The 22,444-nt window shown below is 38.7% G+C and overlaps 1 protein-coding gene across 1 annotated transcript in view; it reads left to right on the top strand.

Moving 5' to 3' along the window:
- The window catches only part of LOC145768382 (uncharacterized), a 40,246-nt gene continuing 17,802 nt past the window's right edge, over positions 1 to 22,444 (top strand). Inside the window, exons 1-20 of the mRNA XM_082579865.1 lie at positions 1 to 261; positions 805 to 933; positions 9,630 to 9,791; positions 10,272 to 10,412; positions 10,644 to 10,817; positions 11,335 to 11,382; positions 11,981 to 12,100; positions 12,389 to 12,504; positions 12,743 to 12,886; positions 13,038 to 13,124; positions 13,626 to 13,810; positions 14,460 to 14,560; positions 15,544 to 15,642; positions 15,846 to 16,017; positions 16,337 to 16,546; positions 17,209 to 17,435; positions 17,706 to 17,824; positions 18,399 to 18,447; positions 18,804 to 18,958; positions 19,350 to 20,558. Of these exons, the coding sequence (XP_082435991.1) occupies positions 232 to 261; positions 805 to 933; positions 9,630 to 9,791; positions 10,272 to 10,412; positions 10,644 to 10,817; positions 11,335 to 11,382; positions 11,981 to 12,100; positions 12,389 to 12,504; positions 12,743 to 12,886; positions 13,038 to 13,124; positions 13,626 to 13,810; positions 14,460 to 14,560; positions 15,544 to 15,642; positions 15,846 to 16,017; positions 16,337 to 16,546; positions 17,209 to 17,435; positions 17,706 to 17,824; positions 18,399 to 18,447; positions 18,804 to 18,958; positions 19,350 to 20,558 (3,677 nt within the window). The 5' untranslated portion in view covers positions 1 to 231. The remainder of the gene's footprint in view (positions 262 to 804; positions 934 to 9,629; positions 9,792 to 10,271; positions 10,413 to 10,643; positions 10,818 to 11,334; positions 11,383 to 11,980; positions 12,101 to 12,388; positions 12,505 to 12,742; positions 12,887 to 13,037; positions 13,125 to 13,625; positions 13,811 to 14,459; positions 14,561 to 15,543; positions 15,643 to 15,845; positions 16,018 to 16,336; positions 16,547 to 17,208; positions 17,436 to 17,705; positions 17,825 to 18,398; positions 18,448 to 18,803; positions 18,959 to 19,349; positions 20,559 to 22,444) is intronic.

Genomic DNA, 22,444 nt, shown 5'->3' with positions numbered 1-22,444 from the left:
TGAGGTTATATCTTTCGTAATCTAGTTTTATTGTACAGCAGCTGTGTTGATTTGATATAATTTCCAAAAAGGTTTAAATTTATCATTTCAAAACATCTGAAGTGAAAGAAAATAGGCATTTTTACTTGAGCCCGCTGCCTCAGGACGCCAAGAAATTCAGTGAGGTGTTGACTAGCCTCGCTCGTCAGAGCACTTGAATTTCTGCAAAGTTTGAGGTCATTTTTTGCAAAAATGGATGCAGTGAAAGCATTTAATGATGAGGTGAGTTGAGTATGCTATACTTACTTAATATTAAACAATATGGTCAATGGTCATGCTATCAGCTAGGAAGAACTGCTCACTCTGAAATTTAAATGGTTGCCTGTCCAATTGGTCAAATGAGATGCATACTGTATTTGTTTTTCAATTGCATTGCTTTACTCATGCATGTGGCAAATCTTATATCATTTGATGATATCTGTTTGTTCGGCAATTCACCCGGCAATTGTTTGGCAATTTACCCAGTGATTTAGAGTCTTAATTCAATAGGGTGCCAGACTGCCAGTTAAACACCGCTTAAGAGCATATGGCTTTGTCTTTGGCAAGACATACCGATAATCGATTGCAGAATTTTGCAAGCACCTCTTTGATGATTATGAACAGTGGACTGCTGTTGAGAGAAATGCCTACTGCCCTTCTTGGACTCGCTAAACTGTATGTTCAGGCTCTGCACACTTGTGCAGTCTACCTGTATATATGTCTCTAAAATGAAAAACCATAGCTGATATATTAAATCTGTTAAACAAGCCAGATTGTTTTCATCAGCTTTCTGGGATTTATGATACAAAGCCTCCCATATCCCGAGCTAAGATGACATTATTGACCAAGAAGGCTATAAAGGGAATAAAATTTTACAAGCACATTGTTCAAAGCATGGAAAAATTTGTACAAAAAGTAAGGATTTGGTTTAGGCAGTGGCTATTTGACCGGCTCCGGTCTTTGAATCTGAAACACTATTTGACCGGTCATGACGTCACTGCATAAGCACTTTTTTTCTTTTTCTCTTTCAAAGCAAAAGACGAGAAGCGCCGAGATAAGTTCTAAATTCAACGCGTATTCTTCAACTCAGTCCGTGGCGCGTGCGATACGTCTCCGGCTGCCAATCTAGAGGGGATGCGTTTGATACCATCCGGAAGCATTCTTTTTTTTATTTATTTTTTATCTAAATTTTGACCCGAAGCGCATTTATGTGGTCAATTTTTAATTTGAGTAGCCTACAGTCCAAGTTAGTTAATAGTTCTCAAGTATAGTTCTCAAGTTAGTTATATACAATACTTCTTTTTAAAGAAATGATAATGGTAAAACCATTTTTTAAAGAAGTATTGTATATAACTAACTTGAGAGAAAAATGTAGGGTCGTTCGGCAACACACGTTCACTTATGACGATCGGAAAATTACCAAGAGAAATTCTCAAATTCCAGCAAATTAAAAAAACTCTAACAGTATGGCTGTCTTTAAATGTAGCAAACCTAGCAAACCTCGCAAACCTAGCAAACGTAGCAAACCTAGCAAACCTCGCAAATCACAAGGTTGCCAGATGGTATTTTTTTTAATTGTATTTTTTTTATTTCTTGGCGTTTTATTTATCGAGTGCATTTTTTTTAAAACCCTTTTGATTATGTTATTTGTTTAGTGTTGATGTCTTATTTTTATCAGTAAAAAGATATCAAAATCTCTGCTTTGTTGGTTATGGTTAGTTTTGATATAAATACGTTTAAAGCAATGCCTTTGCGATCAACATTTGTGAGATGTTGAAACTTGAAAGGTAATATTAACGCAATTTATATTTGGTAGTCAGACATTCGAGAATCAGTACTTAATCCCTTAGACCATGGTTGGGTGAGTTCACTAATCAGTGGTTCTCTAAAAACCGGGCTGCAGACGATAAATAAAACTTAACTTTTGCAGGTGACCGTAGTTCCTGGGCTACGCCGTGTGACACAAAAGGAAGAAGTTTCTAATGACAAGTTTTTGTGTGTGTTTAGAATGTAAGGAATATTTTGTAAACGAAACCGGTTTTTCCAAAAGTTTTGGTCATTTGAAGTGTGTTTAAAATGCCTATATGCTTTGGCTCCTTTTTGGGCTACGGTACTTGCAAAAAAAATTGGTTTGAAACGTGTTTTTAGCTGGGTAATTTTGTGGAATCTGGCAACTTTACAAAGTTTGCTTCTTTAAATATAGCAAACCTCGCAAATCTTGAGAAAGGTTTCTACAATTGATGGCCGATGAGGTTTTCAACTGTTCATAGTTTGCACCAAATAGATAGGCCTAGACTACAGACAACCTTATCATTACTTGCTGCTAGTCTAAATCTATCATCTTTAGGGAGACTATGAAAACCTATTGCGGTAGGCTTTCAAATGCAGAAACCTTCTCAAGCTTTGCGAGGAATTCGGAGTTCGCGACATTTAAAGACGCCCGCTGAGAAAACCTCATAACACAAAAAATATTTTCCCGTAATTGTACAAATGTACAAACCTTGTGAGGTTTGCGAGGTTTGCTACATTTAAAGAAGCAAACCTTGCAGAGTTGCCAGATTCCACAAAATTACCCAACCAAAACACGTTTCAAACCAATCCCAAAAACAAACCATTTTTTTGCAAGTAGCCCAAAAAAGAGCCAAAGCATATAGGTATTTTAAACACACTTCAAATGACCAAACCTTGGAAAAACCGGTTTCGTTCACAAAATATCCTTTACTTTCTAAACACACACAAAAACTTGTCATTAGGCACTTATTCGTTTTGTGCCACACTGCGTAGCCCAGGGCTGGAAGTACGGTCGTCTGCAAAAGTTAAGTTTTATTTATCGTCTGCAGCCCGATTTTTAGAAAACCAGTAATTAGTGAACTCACCCAACCATGGTCTAACTAAGGGATGGAGTACTGATTCCCGAATGTCTGACTACCAAATATTGCGTTAATATTAACTTGCAATAGGTTATCTCACAAATGTTGATCGCAAAGGCATTGCTTTAAATGTATTTATATCAAAACTAACCATACCCAACAAAGCAGAGATTTTGATATCTTTTTATAGATGAGAATAGAACTTCTGCAACATCAACACTAAACAAGTAACTTGTTCAAAAGGGTTTTAAAAAACATGCACCCGATAAATAAAAAGCCAAGAAATTTAAAAGAATACAATAAAAAATACCATCTGGCAACCTTGTGATTTGCGAGGTTTGCTACGTTTGCTAGGTTTGCGAGGTTTGCTACGTTTGCTAGGTTTGCTACATTTAAAGACGGCCACAGTTTGAAAAGACATAAAAAATGGGCTGTAGGCTACTCAAATTAAAAATTGACCACAAAAATGCGCTTCGGGTCAAAATTTAGATAAAAAAAAAAAATGAAAAAAAGAATGCTTCCGGATGGTATCGAACTCATCCCCTCTAGATTGGCAGCCGGAGACGTATCGCACGCGCCACGGACTGAGTTGAAGAATACGTGTTGAAGTTAGAACTTATATCGGCGCTTCTCGTCTGTTGCTTTGAAAGAGAAAAAGAAAAAAGCGCTTATGTAGTGACGTCATGACCGGTCAAATAGTGTTTCAGATTCAAAGACCGGAGCCGGTCAAATAGCCACTGGCTTTGGTTTATTAAATACGGTAGCTGAGCATTTCATTGTTGTTAATCGGTATGGTAGCCGGGTGCAACCTAGTTTGTACCTTGAACCATTCGTACAGTCAGTTTGTACCCTGAAAAGATTGAGAGAAAAAATAAAAAAAGCCGAAGTCGCTGATCGGAGTTTCCCCAAACAATTTGAAACAAACTCGAGGGTTAGCGGAAACTGCGGAAAAATGTTTGCAGAAACTGCGATCAGCGAGGGTTAAAGCATAGATTACTCTATGGTTAGGGTAAAGGTTAGCGGAAACTGCGGAAAAATGTTTGCAGAAACTGCGGAAAAATGTTTGTGAAAACTGCGATCAGCGAGGGTTAAGGTTAGAGCATAGATTACTCCATGGTTAGAATTAGGGTAAGGATTAACAAAAACTGCGGAAAAAATTTTGCGAACACTGAGATCAGCGAGGGTTGGGGTTAGAGCATAGATTACTCTAAGGTTAGAGTTAGCGAAAACTGCGGAAAAATGTTTGCGGAAACTGCGATAAGTGGACTTCGGTTTTGAGCTATTTTTTCTCTCGATCTTTTCAGGCGGAAAATTTAAAAATGATTGCGGAAACTGCGATCAGCGATTTCGGCTTTTTTTAATTTTTTTTTTTCGATCTTCTCAAGGTACGAACTGACGGTCCAAACTGTTCATGGTACGAACTAGGTTACATCCATGGTAGGATTGGTAGCCTACATAGTGTTAATTTGTTTAGTTTTCTGGTAGCGATAGGTGTTTCATAACTGAGTGGTTTTATCTCAATATCCCTTGTTTTTTGCTTAAGTTTTGAATTCAAGATTGCTCTATTCAACACTAGAATGCCCAGTTGCCCACTGTAGTCAAAATAACTAAAGTTTGGACATCTTTTTTGCTGTTATTTCCAGGTTACAGTTCGGCTGTGATTTTTAATCAATCGGTGAACTTAGTTAAATTTTGAATTAACTTTGAAGTTTATTTGTTTGAGGGTCATATGACCCAAATTTTCTTTATTGCCCAATGTAGTCGTTTTGACTACCTGCGAAGCTTTTGTGGCAGTAGCCATTATTACCAGATTTTTTCTCTATTTGACTGCTTTTTTCTCCTATTTAATTTTTTCTCTATTTGAGTACTGGCAATCGCTTTTTCATTCATTCTGGGTTTTTTTCTAACCAGCAGCAGTAGACAGCCTACTGCGATACGGTTATGTCAAGAAGAAGACATTTTGGAAGAGATGAAGTTTTTGAATATTTGCGTAATATTCCTGATGACATATCTGATTGTAAAGACAGTGGGTCTAGATTTAACGACTCATATATTTCTGAGCTACGTTTAGATTCTACTTCCAGTAACGAATCTGAGCAGGGTTTATCATGGAATTTCAATTTTGGCCCTCGTTTACCTGTTTGACCTCCTAAACGACGTCGGATTCAAAATCAACCTGAAGCAACCAAAGATGATAGATGATACTGTTTCTGCAGTAAATGTAAGTCACAATGAAGGGGAAATAGATCAGAATATTGAGTTGGCACCTGACAAAAAGTGAACTTCCTTCTCCAGATGTTGATAATGCTGATGAGAATAGAGGCATAGTACTGACAGCTCCAGATGGAACGAAGTGAAATCAAATACTCCTGATGATTATTCTGGAGGAAGGCGTTCAGTGTTCACAGCAGAACGTATTGAGAGAAGCTTCTGGGGCCTGGGCTTACACCTTATGCAAAGAGTTGAGTGTTAGCTGGCAGCCCTGCAAGTGCACGGTGTCTTGTCCATAACTATTCGTAAACACATTACCAAATGCACCGTTGCTGAAGCGCATCACCAGTTACAAAGCCAGATGTTTGCTCTTACTGATGAAGAATTCATCGCTGTCATGTATGCGCGAGGAGTTGCAGAAAAAATTGATCTACGTTTGCGTGATCTTGGGACTGAAAGATGGGGTGTGCCATTGTGTAAAAGCGTTATGTCCAGAAACCGATTCTATGAAATTCTCCAGTTTCTTCATGTTGAATATTGATTGTTGATATGAGATAAAATCGTTCACAAAGGCTACAGGCCGAGAAATTTGCTCTATTTTTAGAAGTCTGGAACCGATCTGTAGACTGGGTTGTTTTTTTTTTCAGTCAATCATCGGTCAATGACCAATTATTTAGCAAAATGTCCAAAAAAATATATAGCCTAGGGTGGGGTGGGGTAATGTGGGGTCTAGGGAAAAGTGGGTATAATTTAAAAAAACTTAAATAGCCGTATACTTTGAAAATATATTGTTTAAAGTTTTGGTAAATATTTAAGTCATGTCCAAGACTATGTGTGACTGAAATCTCAGTGCATATTCTTGGGTGCTTCAGGGTGTTTTTAAGTTCACATTTTCTTGTGGTGAGAAAGTAAAAATAAGTGCATATTTTGAACTTCCTAAAACTTTAATGTTTTTGGAATATTTTGTGAAAGTTGTGATGTCAGGTTGTTGTCAATGACTGAAACCACCATTTACCATTGGTATCATTTATTTTAGTATTGTTTATATTTTTTTACAAGAAGTGAAAAAATTTGGGGTAAAGTGAGTAGAAGTGAATTTTGATATGGGGTAAATGGGGTATACATGATTTTAGTACTATAAATCGTGTTACAGAGTGACAAAGACATTTCACTCTCTGTCTCTGAGTGCACTCTTGTGATGGAGTGATAAGTTAGCTATTGCATTTAGAAGCATTTATATCTCTAACTTTTCTCAAACAAAGTGTGCAGGCTAAAGTTGGAGAAGTTTTAAGGTTGCCTCAAAGTTTACACAGGTTAAAGACTGAAGAGTTTCGCAGAAAGGTGCAGAAACAAGCCAAGAATAAAAAGAGGTCAAAAGAAAGTCCAAAAGGTCAAAGGAAAGCCGTCAAAAGAAAGTGCTCCATAATCAAGAATAGATCTTTTTTTAAATGATGAGTCAGGTTTTGGGGAAAAAAACGACGGATGTGTGATGCATATTATACATAATGAACAAAACAGAAATAAACTATGACTACAAACAAAAATGGAAGGTATCACACCAGTACCAAGTTGAAGATTCTGGACTGGGTGGTAGTTACCTATGAAGATCGAAATTTTTTAGGAGAAGTTGAGGAAGTTGCTGAGGAGGACTTGCTTAAGATCAACTTTCTTCGTCATAAGAAGATTGAAAAAAACTCCCAGTGGTCTCTTCACATTTACACAGAACAAAGTTGTGGAAATAATAGACAAAATGTTTTTGGTGTTGTTCAGCCACCAACTCCAACTAGAAGGGGGAGAACTAAAATTTAATTTGAATGCTCACTTGTGGTGACTGGTGATTTACTTTAGACCGAATGAAAAAACTGTTTAATTTAAGCCGGCTTGCATTTTGTTGCTTCTCTTCGCTTGAAGAACATTTTTGGGTTTGGGGACTATGTACTGTACTTTGGCAGTGGTTGTTTATTTTAAATGCACGAGTCATAAATTCAGATGGAGTTGTTGTTCCATGGTTTCAAAAGGATTTTTGAAAAATTCGCAAAATACAATTTGATAGACATATTTGATCAAACAAGAGCATGGTTCTGTGTTGTCACAGTTTGTTGATTTTTTTTTTATACATTGTTGTATACCCACTTTACCACATTGAAAGGCCAAATGGAGGATATGAGTTTATGTTGGTTACTTAGAAGGAAAAATAGTTGGTACACCCACATTACCCCACAAACTGGGGTAAAATGGGTATACAAAAAAGGAAAAAAAAAATTGTCATTGTAACTTCTGTGAAACATTTTTTTTAATATTTTTTTGTTGGTTGTGTAGGTGAATGCCTTAATGTTATAATCCATAAAAAAAAAGAAAAAATCTTGGTAGCAGAAATTTTTTATAGATCATTACATTGCAAATTCTACCCACTTTCCCCCACCCCACCCTAGTCAATGCGGTCAAAATGTCAAAAAAAAAAACAATGTTTTTCAGCAAAACTTAATGTTGTAGCTAGTCAGGAAGTGCAAAATTTGGTTTGTTTTAGCTACTTAAAAGGAAATATTTTCATCACAAAAAATGACCGAAATAAATAAAAAATGACCGAATTTTTTCAAGTCATTTCGGACAAATGACCGAAAAATCTCAGCGAAAAAACCCAGTTTGTAGATAACTACCAAACATCTAATTAACCTTGGAGCCATGGCGACCTTTATACACACTACACAGGCCATGGCAACGTGCAGCTTAAAATTTGACTGAAGGCCGATCTGTTAGTAGCCAAAATCGCGAGTATAAGTTGATAGTTTGAGTATTAGTTGATAAATAGAGTCTTTGTCTATATTTTGTGAGAGTTTGAGTTACTTTTGTGCTGTTTTTACCATTCAAATAACGGAATAGATTTTGGCACTTGAACTGGAAATCCAAAAAGCGTCTGGCAACACCAGTATTTCGGAAAATATTGTCATTTTGTCAACATAATTTTAGGAGTTTGGCAGTGATTTGGGATTCAGTGATCACACTTTGGCAATTTAAATTGTTTAAATTATCATTTAAAAGGAATATAAAGTGAATTTAGCTTAAACTTCAAAATTGAAAATACATCGGCCTTCAGTCAGTCCTCCAGTTCGTACGTTGTCAAGGCCTGTGTATACAGATCGCCATGCCTGGAGCTTTTATCATAGTGAACGAGCAGCTTTTCCCTAGCAAAGCCAGATACCCTTTTACTCAATTTATGGCATCAAGGCCAGACAAGTTTGGGCAAAAATATTGGTTAGCAAAAATATTTGATAAATGGCTTTCCTTGTCAGAAAGAACAAAACATACTTCGCAAATGACCGCGTTTCTGATCATGTTGCAATGCAACTCATGGGCCCTTATCTGAATAAAGGAAGAAATGTAACAACTGATAATTATTTTACTTCTGTGAAATTATCCACTCAACGGAAAGAAATGCAGACGAGTCTTTTGGGAACAGTAAGCAAAATCAGGAGAGAAGTGCCAATATCTTTGAAAAAGATGAAAGAAGAACTTCATTCTTGCAAGCTTTATAAATCTGGAGATATCATCACCAGCGAAAGGTGAAAAAACCATGTGCTGAACCATGCAATGCACAAGGACATTGCAATAGCTAATAATGCTAAGAAACAGTTGCTTCCTACAATGAAACAAAGTACGAAGTCCATATATATATACTTGACCAAATCGCTAAGAAATACACTTGCAGAACCGCCACACGAAGGTTGCCAATACACAGTTTCCAAAGTACACTGTATTTTGCTGCTATCATTGCATGTGTACTCTTTAAAGAGATTACCAATGAGAACATTTCACGCAGAGACTTTATACAAGCATTGGAGGAGGAGTTGACAGAGCCACAAGTGCAAAAGTGAAACGGTATTCTAGGACAAGCATTATTCGCCACCAGCACTAAAGACGAAAGACAACAGAAAAAAATTCTGTTGGCGTGTGCACTCACTGTAAAAGATCTTTATGTGGAAGTTGCACTGCACTAGCCAGTAGCCACCAGTACATTGTGTCTGCAAAACGTGCACTGTACAAGTCAAGTTCAGCTTTATCGACATTTTTAGTTGAACTGTGCTAGCAAATAAATATTTGTATGTGTCATTATGAGCGTGGACAATTTACATAAAATATAACTGCAAGTCAGAAATTTAAAGTAAGTATAAAAAATTTCATTCCTCAGTGCTACAAGAACATGCAAGCATGAACATTGAACAATGAACATGCAAGTAAAACTCTCACATAAACATGTTGACAGTCAATTTAATGTAATTACTATTAGAACATTACAAGTTACATACGATACCAGCAAATAACACAGTAAATGGTTGTTTTATTTCACAGTTACAGTATCGAAAGTAGTCAAAATGACTACGTTGAGCATTTTAGGTAGTAAAAAAAATTGGGTATTCTAGTGTTAAATAGTTTCACACAATGCAATTAAGTTGATTTTATTTTGTTTGTGATATGAATTGTGTTGTATTTTTCTGTTGCGTTTCTTCAGTAACAGAGATGTTAAACTTTCAGTGTCGACCTGATTATAAAGTTCCTGGCCTATATGTAATTGATTCAGTTGTGAGGCAATCTCGACATCAATTTGGTTCAGGAAAAGATGTTTTTATGCCAAGACTGTGTAAAAATATTATAACAACATTTCAACATATTTACAAATGCCCTCCTGAAGACAAAGTAAGAAAAGCGTGTTATTTATTTTACTCATATATATAAATAATCAAATTTATATGTTACTTTTTACAGTAGATCCAAACAAACCTATGAAAATTAATTTACAAAGTTTTAAATATATAATATAATCTTTTATTTTAATCTTATTTGTTTTCAGTTTGGTGAAGTCTTGCTTAACAATATCTGTGTTGACAGTACATTAATGTTGCTGGAATAAAGATTTGACTTAGAGTTAAAACAACCTTTTCAAGCTTCTAATGTACACATTGTACAGTACACGCAAGTACCAAATCAGTGCAAAACTACTATAAAGGAATTGAATTTTCATTTTTTGTTAATGCGTGAGCTTAGGTATTCAATTCATAGCATATATTTAACCAGAGTTGTAAAACTTAGAATCAGCAGATATTTTTAAAAAATCAACATTTTTGACAGTTAATGAATGATAAATGTTTAATTTTTGTCATGATTTGCTTTTTCCAGCCTCGCATCTTGCGAGTTTTAAATCTTTGGCAGAAGAATTCTGTGTTTCCACCAGATATTGTTCAGCAATTAACTGTGATGGGTGGTGCCCCAACACCTGATCAAACCCAAACCAATGCCGCCAATGGAGATGCAACTCAGGCATGTGCCATAGCAACAGTACAAGATCATAAGCCTATTAAAACTTCAGTGCATTCGTGCAAGATAAAGTAAAAACAGCTGTTTTCAGCAAGTTACTATATAAAATTAAATATTTTGTATCAATAATGTAATCTGCAGTGGCGTACCAATATAGTGCATGATTGGTGCCACGATTCATTTATTACGGTTGCGGTTCAAGTGACCTTGGTTTAACTTGTTATGTTCATTTAGAAACCATCTGAACTACTATCTGAGCAACCAGATCAAGCAAATTTAACAAACCTGTTGGCCAATCTCCTTGCCAACCCGGATGCGGGGCAAATACAAAATCTTGCTGGACTTCTTTCCTCCTCCCAACAAAACCAACTACAAGATTTATTGAAGCAGGTCAAGGGAAATGATCAGGTACTAGACCAATAACATGATTTTAAAGAAAAGACGTTGAGACTGTTGCTCTATTGTTTGTATTGAGGTTATATTTAGCTTTACATTTTTTTATTACGAGCAAAGGAATAAAGGATGATGTTGAAAGGTGTTCGACTGTTCATGGTCTTGTACCTGCAATTAGCGCAGTTTAGCACACCATGAAAAAGTAAAACTTTGCTTTGTCAGTTGGTCACTATTTTTTATTTATTCAGTTTTCTTGATGTTGGGTTAAGTGTTTTATAGCAGAATGCTTTGCGATGTTTAGGAATAATATACGAAATTAAGATTTAGGGGAATAGAAGGTTATAGTGAATTAGCATTTAGCAAGTTTAAAAAAAGATTTCTTTGAGGGATTCCGTTTTAGCAATTGGATTTCTAGGACATTTAAATTCTTACAACAGAAAGCCAAAGTGAAGTTATGAGTATTTTTTTAATTCTGTCAGCAGGTTTATTGAGCTATTTTATCAATATTATCAGAAACGTATGTTTTTGACAGTGGAGCTTTGATGAATCTGGTGAGCTTAGGATAGAATTTCCTTTCAAGGTCAGTGGTAGCGACAGAACAAAGTTCACGATTTTCAATGGTGGTTTTGTTGACCTCGGTCAACTAAAACCTTTTTAAATTGCAATAAACTTTTATTGGTGATTAATTGAGTTAAAGGAAAGTGGCTTACTGTTTAAATTACTGTATTGGTAAGTTGTTACATAATTTGATGGAGAATGCTCCCATTACATTTCAATGGTGGTTTTGTTGACCTCGGTCAACTAAAACCTTTTTAAATTGCAATAAACTTTTATTGGTGATTAATTGAGTTAAAGGAAAGTGGCTTACTGTTTAAATTACTGTATTGGTAAGTTGTTACATAAATTGATAGAGAATGCTCCCATTACAAATACAACAACATGTTACAATATCTGTATCACTCAATGTCCACAGTCATAAGACCAATGTGAAAAGGTTTTATTTTCTGGTTAGGGTAATACCGACTTCAGTGTACTGTCAGTGGGCTTTACTGTCAGCTGGCTTTAGTTTGAAGCACATTAAAATTACTTGGATGCTTTTATTAACAACCTATATGTGTTCTGAACATATATCTTGGATCTAACTGCTACACGCATGTGCTATTCTATTCATTCCACAGCCTGTTGAAAACCAACATGAAGTACATGAACCACCTCCTGCTCCAGCAGTGGTCAACAACACAAACCAACAAACATTTGAGCTTCATCGTGACCACCAACTGCCTTTCTTGCACTCAAAGGTATTGCAACACTTTGTTCTTATCTCGTGCTGTCGCTATACATCAGAGCACCCGTCGGTTAGCCACTGACTGGTGTCATCGTCTATGGAGACTAGGCCTTCTATACCATGAGGTGTTCTGTACAGCGGGCAATCCTTGATTATATTATGCTGCCGTCTGCATTTCACAACACTCACAGACAGCACTCTCTCTCTTAACTTGCTACATCTGTCGCTATTACACTTTATTGAGATCGTGTCTTGATTTGACAGAACAGAGCAGCTTAGTCTACATTTTTGTGCAATGTAGGTCCCAGATGTAGAAACACGGCAACAGCCTTCTTTCAACAGAGAAGTTTTAGATTTTGATTACAGCGATGATGAACAAATGCTTCCAACCAAGATTGTAAACCAAACTCACGGAATGTAAGTCGATCACTGATTAATTGAAATAAAATAGTTATATATTTCCAGTATTCCATTCATTTGTAAATCTTGAGGAAGCTTGAGTAATTTTCTTGGTTTTTGTTGTTGTGAACTTAAGGTTCGTCTTTCAGTGTAGCTTGTAACAATTATGAAGTTTATATTGTATTATATTAGTTGCTTATAACACTTGACTGCCGATATGGGCGTAAATCCAAAAGAATAACTTGAGCCATTTCAGAGATCCTTCTCTGCTTGCCAAATTGCCTACCAGAGACCAGATACAACAATTAACAAGCCAACAAATGAGTGGAGGGGATCCTGAGATCGAGCGAATGAAAAGATTGGAACAAGAGCAAGAAATTTTTAACAAACAAATACAACAGTTAGTATTGCTGAAGAGAAGTCTTTCATTCCCCTTAAGTAAATTTAAGAGGCTCCACATTACAGACTTCAAGTGTTTGTCAGATGCTTCTACGTTTACTTTTCCTTATGAGCAATCCACCATCGTCAATCGAGCTATGATTCTTTTTCAGAATGTCTGGAGACCATAGCGATAGAAGCGCCAGCGCGCAACGAAGCGATAGAGGCGACAGTCGAAAACGACGGAGATCGCGATCTAGGTTGGTGTGCTAGCGTAGCCACTGTGGATGGTTTTGCAGCAGTCTCTGCTCAATCAACTGAATTTCCAAAGACAGCCTTCCAGTGTACAGCATCAAGCATTAGATGTAGGCTTGTCCAACAATCATGAGAGCTGCGTTATGGCTGTGTTGAAACTTAAAAAAAATACTTGCTGAAACTTATAAAAAATACTTGCTGAAACTTAAAAACAAACTTGCTGAAACTTAGTGACGTTTTGCACCTCTTTGATGGGCATAGCGGCAATAAAAACATAATTAATAACCTTTAACATGAACCAATGATTGGATGATGTGAGAGAAGTTGTGGTAATCAGTTACAGTATGTAGTATGTATGTGGCAATGCTTATATAAGGGCATCCAATATATGGAAGTCTTCATGCGTGAGTTCAACCAATTATGGCTTCGTTTTCGTCAAGCTAATTTTTGCATTTATTACGCTTCGTGTTTAGCAATTTAACATCGAATCCGTTATTGTTATCCAGGTCACGTGACCGTCATCATCGTCACCACAAACGGCGTTCCCACTCACGTGACCGTCACCGATCACGTAGGTCGAGGTCGCGCGATCGCAGCCGAAAATCTCGACGCTCTCGTTCGAGATCCAAACATCGCGACGACCGACGCGAGAAAACAGGGTTTCCGTCTTTAAAAGATGGTTGTATCAGTGGTAAGTAAATCCCCAGCAACTTCGTAGGGAAATAGTATTATTGTTGTTTTATTATATTATTAACCCTTTCGTCCATAATTTTTTTTAAGCAAAAGATGTATATATTTTTTTCGAAATGTATGAGTTACTGCTTAATATTTAAAAAATGATAAAGACATGGTAACATGATCATCCAAACTCGGTTTTGTTCCTACTAGTGGAGATCACCGATGCTTTTCTTGCAGCAATTGTCTTTAATCCTGTGCCCCATCCCGTTTTGTCCACCAATATTAAAACGGCATGAAAGCAACCTAATTAATCCAACAACTGGACCACCTCTATAATTCAGGATGATGCCCAAGTCTTTTCCGGCAAATGGAAATGAATGAATAGCAATGATATTATTAGTATTTGTAAAACACTGGTAAAATACTATTGTGTGGCAGCTGACTTTGGTCTTATTTGGTATTTGTTGTGCGGATTATTTGTGTTTATATCATTTTGGTTTTTCGCCAACCCAATAAACTGAACTGGTTTCAATTGACTTGGGTTTGGGTGGCTCTAGTGGAATGTAGATTCTGTTTGAATAAGTACAGGCATGTTGATTCATGCGGCATAGACAGTAAGTCGCGTAAATGTTTGGCCGATCTTAACTTTTTCTACATTTTAGTTTGTACCACGACTCTCTGGATTGGAAACATATCGGCCAAGGTCATGCAGCATGAACTTCAAGCCATGGTAGAAGAGCATGGAGAAGTGGAATCCATAAATGTGAGCTTTCGTCATCGCCATTTTGGATTGGTTTCATTTTCACTGCTATTAGTTTTTGTTTGCGTTATCCTAGGGACAGTACATTACTGGACACGCAACTCCGCTGTTCTGGTAACATTAGAAGGATTGGTTGCCAATTTGATATATTTTTACGCTTTGCTACTGACTTGCTTTCAACTAAAAACTTTAAATTACTTCAAAACCAACTCCACTCCTTTTATATAACCCATAAAAAGTACATTATTTTGTAAATCAGAATAAACGTAACCCTTCTAGTGTTGCGGATGTAGTTTCGCATCCCCAGATTTTACAATCCCCAGCGTTACCCTTTAGTTTGTAGTCATCAGAAGCACACAACATCTAATTTTATTTTTAGCTCATGTTAAAAACACTCTTCTTCATGCACAATACAGAATATATTACTTCACATTTTCTTACACTTATTTATCTTGCAACGCCATGTGCGTGGAAAAGTATATGGTTCTTGTGAATTTAATTAAGCACCTATGTTCACACTGAGCCACGAGTGTCGTGTTTTTAGTTTTTACAACAAAATGAGCTGATACCGAGACTCATGGAACTTCATTCGGATGTGAAAACTTAGAGAAAGATCTCGGTTACATACTTATTAAGAACCTGGCCGTTCTTTATTTAACTAACAAAAGTATTTTTTCCATCGTTGCTGCGATTTGAAAATGACTACTTTTGCGAGCAGGATACCGTTTTAACGTTGTTATAACGTACGACGATTTGACAAAACAACAATCCTTTCCCTACGAACCCTCTCGTGCTTGTAGCTTCCCTACCGCGAAAAAAAAGATTTTCAAAACCGGATCTGGGCTCGGAACGGGAAATGCGCTTGCCATACCACGATAGCTCTACTATGTCGACAAGCTACATGATGACCCCACTACAGTTCATCCGTTGCTAACAATGTGCAATTGTTGCTCCACGTTTATATTCCTAATTCCTCTTGCTTCTAGATGATCCCGCCTCGCGGTTGTGCTTATGTTTGCATGAAGAATCGCGTCGACGCTGACAAGGCGCTTCAGAAGATACGTCATTTCCGGCTCAGCGGAAAGGTATGCATTGTGGGTATGAAGGCTTGCAGTAGTACAGCTTGACTTTGCTACTGCGTAGCTTGCGAGTGTCGATATTTCGATAGGTTTTAAGGTTTCTTTAAAGTGTATCTTTTAATAAAAACGATGCAAGCTCTATCCTAAGCGTTTTTCGTTTGATCTCGGTTTGTTTTGTCTCAATGCATGTTTGTTTGTTTGTGCTTTAGTCATTGAAGTGCGATTGGGCTCCCAGCAAAGAGATGCCTGAAGAACAGAAAGCGACATGGGTCAAAGAACATGGTGTCAACTACGTTCCTGTACCTTTAGACCCTGAGCAGCTTCGCTTGCTTGCAACATGGGGCTGCATTGACCCGGATTCGGTCCCTGAAAACCGAAAGGGTATGTACTATGTAGTCTTTCCTATTGTGTGTTACAAAGATGACTTCTGTCACCAATATGTAATAATAATAATGTGTGTTTTACATAACACTGTATCCATCGCAGGTATTCATTGCTCTCGACGCTTTACAAAGCCGGCAGTGTCAGCACAGCCGATTACACGAGAGACATAAACGAGGCATAGCCGCACACTCTTGAGCGGTGTCGAACCGGCAACAGTTCGAACATTATACCAGGGCACCAACCACTCAGCTATGCAGTCGCCAAAAATTGTAGATACTGTATTAAATTATTAATCCTCCTGCTCATTATATTACAGATGATCTTAATCCACCTGATGTTGAGTCTGCAAGTGAAACGGAGCTGAGCAACCCCCCTTCTCAACCACAAATGATGCAAGCGTTTAATCCTGCCACGGCAAACATCGTCCCTAACTCCGCTGCTGGTAACCTCGTACCTGCTGCTATGGTTGCAAGGCCACAAATGCCAGCGATGATGGTCCGTCCGTTTCAAGTCAATCCCTTCGGAAGTGGGTCATCATTGTTCAGTGTTCACTCTATTGTTCTTATTGTTCGCATCACGCCTTTCTTGCTAAAGACGTGTCTTTCAATCAGGGTGACGTAAATTCTTGGGCATGTCCATGTCCGACTCACATCGTTAATATGTTTACTTAACAGTTACTTACAACTTACTGTAAATGTGGTTAACGTCACTTAACAATGAACATGTGACAGTGTGACCATTACTATTATTGCTCAGCATTTACATAAAAACAAAGTATAAAGTGTGGTCAATGCCGTGGGCTAAGTTGCCAGGGGAAAGTCTGTCAATTGTGGGTCCTATCTAGTGCCAGCGCTGCCGAGTTAAATTGAAGGGTTGCCAGTTGACACTGTTTTGACAGTTTGGAGGTATACTTTGTACAATGTACATACAATTCATGGCTCCTCCACTTCATAACCAGAAACAGTCGAGTTTATCAGTCAATATCATAACAAACAGCAAAGGAGCGTATAGTCAGTTAGTCGCTGTCAGCTCATTATTTTGGAATGTCATTAAGCTTCTTGTCGACACGCAGACGCTCTCACCATTCGGTCACGCAGCCGACAATGGCCGACTCAGAAGGTTTTAACTGGCTTGAGTAGTTTTCATCAACTTTTAAAAGTTAAACATTATAATCATGTTACGTTGCAGTGCCCCAGCGTATGCGATTCCAACAACCCGGTTTCCCAAACGAGCAACGGCCTCCCATGCATGAGCCCAGTCAGGAACCGAAGTCTGACATTGGGGGTAACACGACACCAACGGCAGACGAGCACCCTGACGAACCACCTGCCCCTCAGCCTGTTCAAACCTTTCAATCCCCTTCATTTGGACCCGTTTCAGTTGCTCAAAGATTTCCGAGCGCTATGCCCGTACAGGTGATGTGAATATGATTGCTTCAGCTTGTGAATTGTAGGCAGCGTGAACTGAATGTACCACTTGTTGTTGAAAAAAGGAGATGATATTGACTTTAATATAAAAAAAAAACAAAGTTGCACTGTTTGTATGTGTGGTTTTACTGCAAAACTTGGTGTGGCGGTTGATAAGTCAGTTGGTGTTGAACTAAATTGGTGTCTCTTTTGCAAGGTCTTAATAATAATTTCACTGAATTGATTCTATGTAAAGTTTTGAAAATTGTTTCCTCTTAGATCCGCATGATGTCCGGCCCCATGGGTCAGCAAATGATGCCGCCCAGGATGGGGGTGATGCCAATAAGAATGAGGATTCCAATGCAGCTGAGGCCGGGATTCCATCCAGGAATGCAACGGTAAATCTTCAGCGATGCACTTTGAATCATAAACAAGAAGCGAAACGCATGGAGTTTTATTTTTGAGAATAATGTTTTGAAGCAATTTCACAATTTGTAATAATAAATACCTTTTAACATGCTTTGAGCTATCCTTCAAACATGCGGATAATTTTCACGCAAAGTTTCAGCTAGTTATTCTTTTATATGAAGTTTTGGTAGGGAGTTCACTTTGTTGTACAACACGAAGCTCTGACGTTCACTCTAAAACATGCAAAACAACCCCAAACTTGGGGCCAAGACTTCCATGTTCGAATTAGTAAAGAACACGTCAACCGTGGCTCGGTCCACTTTGCATTCTGCTTTGGCAATGTCCGGGGTTCAGCAAACCACATTAACCAATGCACCAGTCATCTACCAACAAACGCAAATGGCAAGCCATGTACGCTTGTTTCCATCTGTTGGTTTGTCAGCTCGAGAGAAGGCGAGCTAATCAGCATAATTACTTATTACTTAACCAAGAAAGCCAGCCGCTTTCATTGCAGCTCGTTTTTCATGAAGAAGGCTTTGACTAATCCACTGTGTTTCTTTATAGTATCCCAATGCAAGGCGGTCCACGAATGATGCCCGGTCAAATGCACCAAGTAAGTGAAACGAAATGGTGTGAGGATTAAGCATTAAGATTGCCATTGTCTAGTCCGCTAAAAGCAACAGGCAAAAACAGGTTTTTTTATTTCACCCATTCAAACATTGTATCCGGTACTTAGTTGACGAATCATACAAAAGTTCATTTAATCAATGAAAAGTGTTTATATTTTGAATTGTAAGGGCTGCAAGATATAATTTATTATCATTTAATTTATAAGATTTGGAATATTCAAGCTCTGATGTAAGGTATTTCGCTATTATTAGGTATATCATGTTATTTTTAAGTTATGTTTATATTTCTATAATGTTTGGGCTATGACGTCTTATGCTTCATTTTTGAAACTGACAACAGCTGCAGCATTCTCAAATGCGTCCTCCCCAGCCCATGAGAGGTTTTCCTGGAGCCATTCGAATTGCCGCCCCTCCTCATCGAGCTCCAGCCTCTGAGGCGCAGCACTTTGAGAGCATGCCCAGACCAAGCAGCCCTCGGATGCAGGAGCCTGACAGGTAACGATTTTGTGATGTTCAATGACGATTTCTTCATGATTCTTGGTAGTCTCCACTTTTCAACATTAGTCTTTGTTTCTCGGCAGCCAATTGTAACAAGAATTAACAGCGATAGACACTGGTACCGGTATTTCGCCCATGAGTCTGGGCTCGTCAGTATCACTACTAACTCATGCCTTAGGGAATTGTGCTGATAGCCAGGCAGAACGCTCTTTTCGCAACATTGATCAATGTTTTGCATTGTTTAATTGTTTTTATCTTTGCTGTAATACAGTCTGGGTAACACTTGATGTACTTCCACTACTTAGGTTATTGGTTAATCTGATACTCCCTATGTGCTCTTGCTTGACACACCTACTTTGTTTACATAAAGCATTTTGGTTACGTACAGGGCACTCAACCTCCCTATTATGGGAAGGCCTAACCAAACAAATGAAAGACGATTTGATCAGCCTCCACCTCATGATGATCCCAGACGGTTTGGCAATCCTCAAGATGGTGAAAGACAAGGTGGTTTTGGTGCTCCTCCAAGTAGGGACATGGTTCGACCCCCTAGGGAGTTTGGCCGTCAGATGTCATTTGAGCGACCAAACCGAGACTTTGGTCCACCTCGAAATGGAGATGGCCCTCCAAGAGACATGGATCGTCCTCCTCAAAACATGGTCCGGCCTCCCCTAAATATGAATCGTCCTCCCCTAAATATGAATCGTCCTCCCCTAAATATGGGCCGCCCTCCCTTAAATATGGACCGCCCTCGGTTAAATATGGACCAGCCTCCCTTAGATATGGACCGTCCTCCGTTAAATATGGACCGTCCTCCCCTAAATATGGATCGGCCCGCTCAAGATATGGATCGCCCTCGAGATATGGATCGCCCTCCTCAAGATATGGATCGCCCTCCTCAAGATATGGATCGCCCTCCTCGAGATATGGATCGCCCTCCTCGAGATATGGATCGTCCTCCTCGAGATATAGATCGCCCTTCTCGAGATATGGATCATCCTTCCCGGGATGTCGATCGTCCTCCTCGAGATATAGATTGCCCTCCTCAAGATGGAGATCGTCCTCCTCGAGATGGAGATCGTCCTCCCCGAAATGGAGATCGTCCTCCACGAGATGGAGATCGTCCTCCCCGAGACGGAGATTGTCCTCCCCGAGACGGAGATTGTAGTTCCCGAGATGGAGATCGTCCTCCCCGAGACGGAGATCGTCCTCCCCGAGACGGAGACCGTCCTCCCCGTGACGGAGATCGTCCTCCCCGTGACGGAGATCGTCCTCCTCGAGACGGAGATCGACCTCCTCGAGATGGAGATCGACCTCCTCGAGATGGAGATCGTCCTTTCCGAGATCGTCCACCCCGAGATGGAGATCGTCCTTCTCGAGATGGAGATCGTCCTTCTCGAGATGGAGATCGTCCTTCCCGAGATGGAGATCGTCCTCCCCGAGATGGAGATCGTCCTCCAAGAAGTGGGAGTCGTTTTCAAAGAGATGCAGATCGCTCATCTCGAGATGATCGACCACGTGATTCTGACCGATCCTCTCGTGATCGTAGGGATCACGATCGTGGTCGAAGAGAAAGAAGTCGAGACAGAGATAGAAGGTAAAACATTGAATGTTGAATTTTTCAAACAATTTTTACGAGCAATTCCTCGAGTCCAGCATAAAAACGTATTGGCGCTTGTAGAGTAGATAGCCTTGTCTTTCACATTCAAATTGCCGCATATAATATCACAAAAGTGAGTGATGAATACAGAATATATCGGTTGCGCTACCCAAATTTCCAATTAGTTGAAATCTTGAGCAACTCGTGCCAATCTTTTGATCTACCTTCAAGTAACTCATCATTAGTTTTGTAATGATAGTAACGTGTATTTTCTGTTAGTGACGAATCAAGCATCTTTCCATCATAAACAGACATTTAGGCATTTACTTATCGTTGAAATGTAAAGCAAAAATTGCACATAATGGCCTTTTGCCCAAGAGCATATCTGACTGGAGCAAAGTGCTTTCCTGCAAGTTTATTGATAGCTGGGATTCTCTTCACTCATCATTTGTCTGAGAAAACAACGTATGTTTGTAAATAATGGTCAGTCAGTGTATTTTCCTTGACACAAATTTGTAGGAAAGCCCGGCTTGATCCATTTTTTACTGGAACTTTATCGTTATGCGATAATGCGTCCGTTATAACTTTGTCTGTTACCTTCTTTGCCCCACCGTCTGTTGTGCGAAGATGCGAGCACCTGCTTTCGACTGGCGCTCAGTCCCGATAACCTTTGAATGGTAGTGATACATTCTGGCATGCTCCAACTAGAAGGTCAGTCGTTTTTTACATTAATTCAACGTTTGCGGACGTTGAATCAATGGAAAAATCAACTGATTTGCCTGTGGGTCAGTCCAATGGATAATTGGGACATCTGATTCTAAAGTGGCCCAAGTTAATTTGGGCCACTTATGAGGTTTTGATGGAATCTTGCACAAAACGATATAAGGTTGTTGCTGACAAAATTTGGAGTCTTTAGACCAAAAAAAATTTTTTTTATTAAGTGTCCAAAAGTAAACTAAGTTAACTTGGTTTCTTGGATAAAAAAAATATTATTGCAAGAATGGCCCAAGCTCACTTGGGCCATTCTTGCATTTACGATACTGCAATTTTCACCAAATCAATAGAACCAAGTTATAGCTTGTAATAATAAATTGATTGGTTGGTAATACTGTACTGCGTATTTTTTTAGTCTCTACTCCTTTGTTAACGAATAAGCTAACATTAAACTTAAACAATGCTGAAGAATAGTTTCATTGTTACCTAGAATTGTCTTTTAATTTGCTTTTGCAGCTGTAGCCTGCTTTATAGTAGGGTCATTTTCAGAAGATCCTTGGCCGTGTTTAGGATACCAAAGTTTCTCAGTGGATTTAACAAGGGCAACTGATACTAAAAAAATAAGCTCTCATACACCTCACGAAAATGGCGGGAAAGTTGTTATTTTAGACGTTTTTCAAAATGGCTGCCACCGCCATCTTTGAAAACTAATAAAGTTCTATTTCTTGACGTGGATGGCCAAAAATGACAATTTAGGTGTCAATTCCCACTAATTTTGGTGTCAGAAACACAATGGGATGACATATTTCATGATTCAGAGTCCCCTTAACCTCAAAATCCAAGATGGCAGACGTATGTGGTCGCCTACTGTATTAGATTCACTATCACTGCAGGACAAATATGATGCACAGCTGTCAGAATCACTTCTGCTGTCATCATCACTGTTCCGTAATCCCTATATATAGATGACTTGGAGTTGTTGGAAGTTCCAGGGATCGTGGAAGTGCAGGTTGGATATAGCTTACTGGGAGGCATATGCCATTTGCAAGGTGCAATCCATGGCCAATTGGTGACGGATGATTCTGAAGCTGGAAGTTCTTCTGCCGATATGTGAGGTAATTGGTGCGCTATAAGTGTGGTCGTAGACTGTCAGAGTCAGGTAAGCCTAC

Source organism: Aplidium turbinatum, chromosome 4, assembly GCF_918807975.1.
Source record: "Aplidium turbinatum chromosome 4, kaAplTurb1.1, whole genome shotgun sequence".
NCBI classification, from domain to species: domain Eukaryota; kingdom Metazoa; phylum Chordata; class Ascidiacea; order Aplousobranchia; family Polyclinidae; genus Aplidium; species Aplidium turbinatum.
The sequence above is the reverse complement of the archived record's forward strand: the minus strand, read 5'-3'. Positions and strand labels throughout refer to the sequence as shown.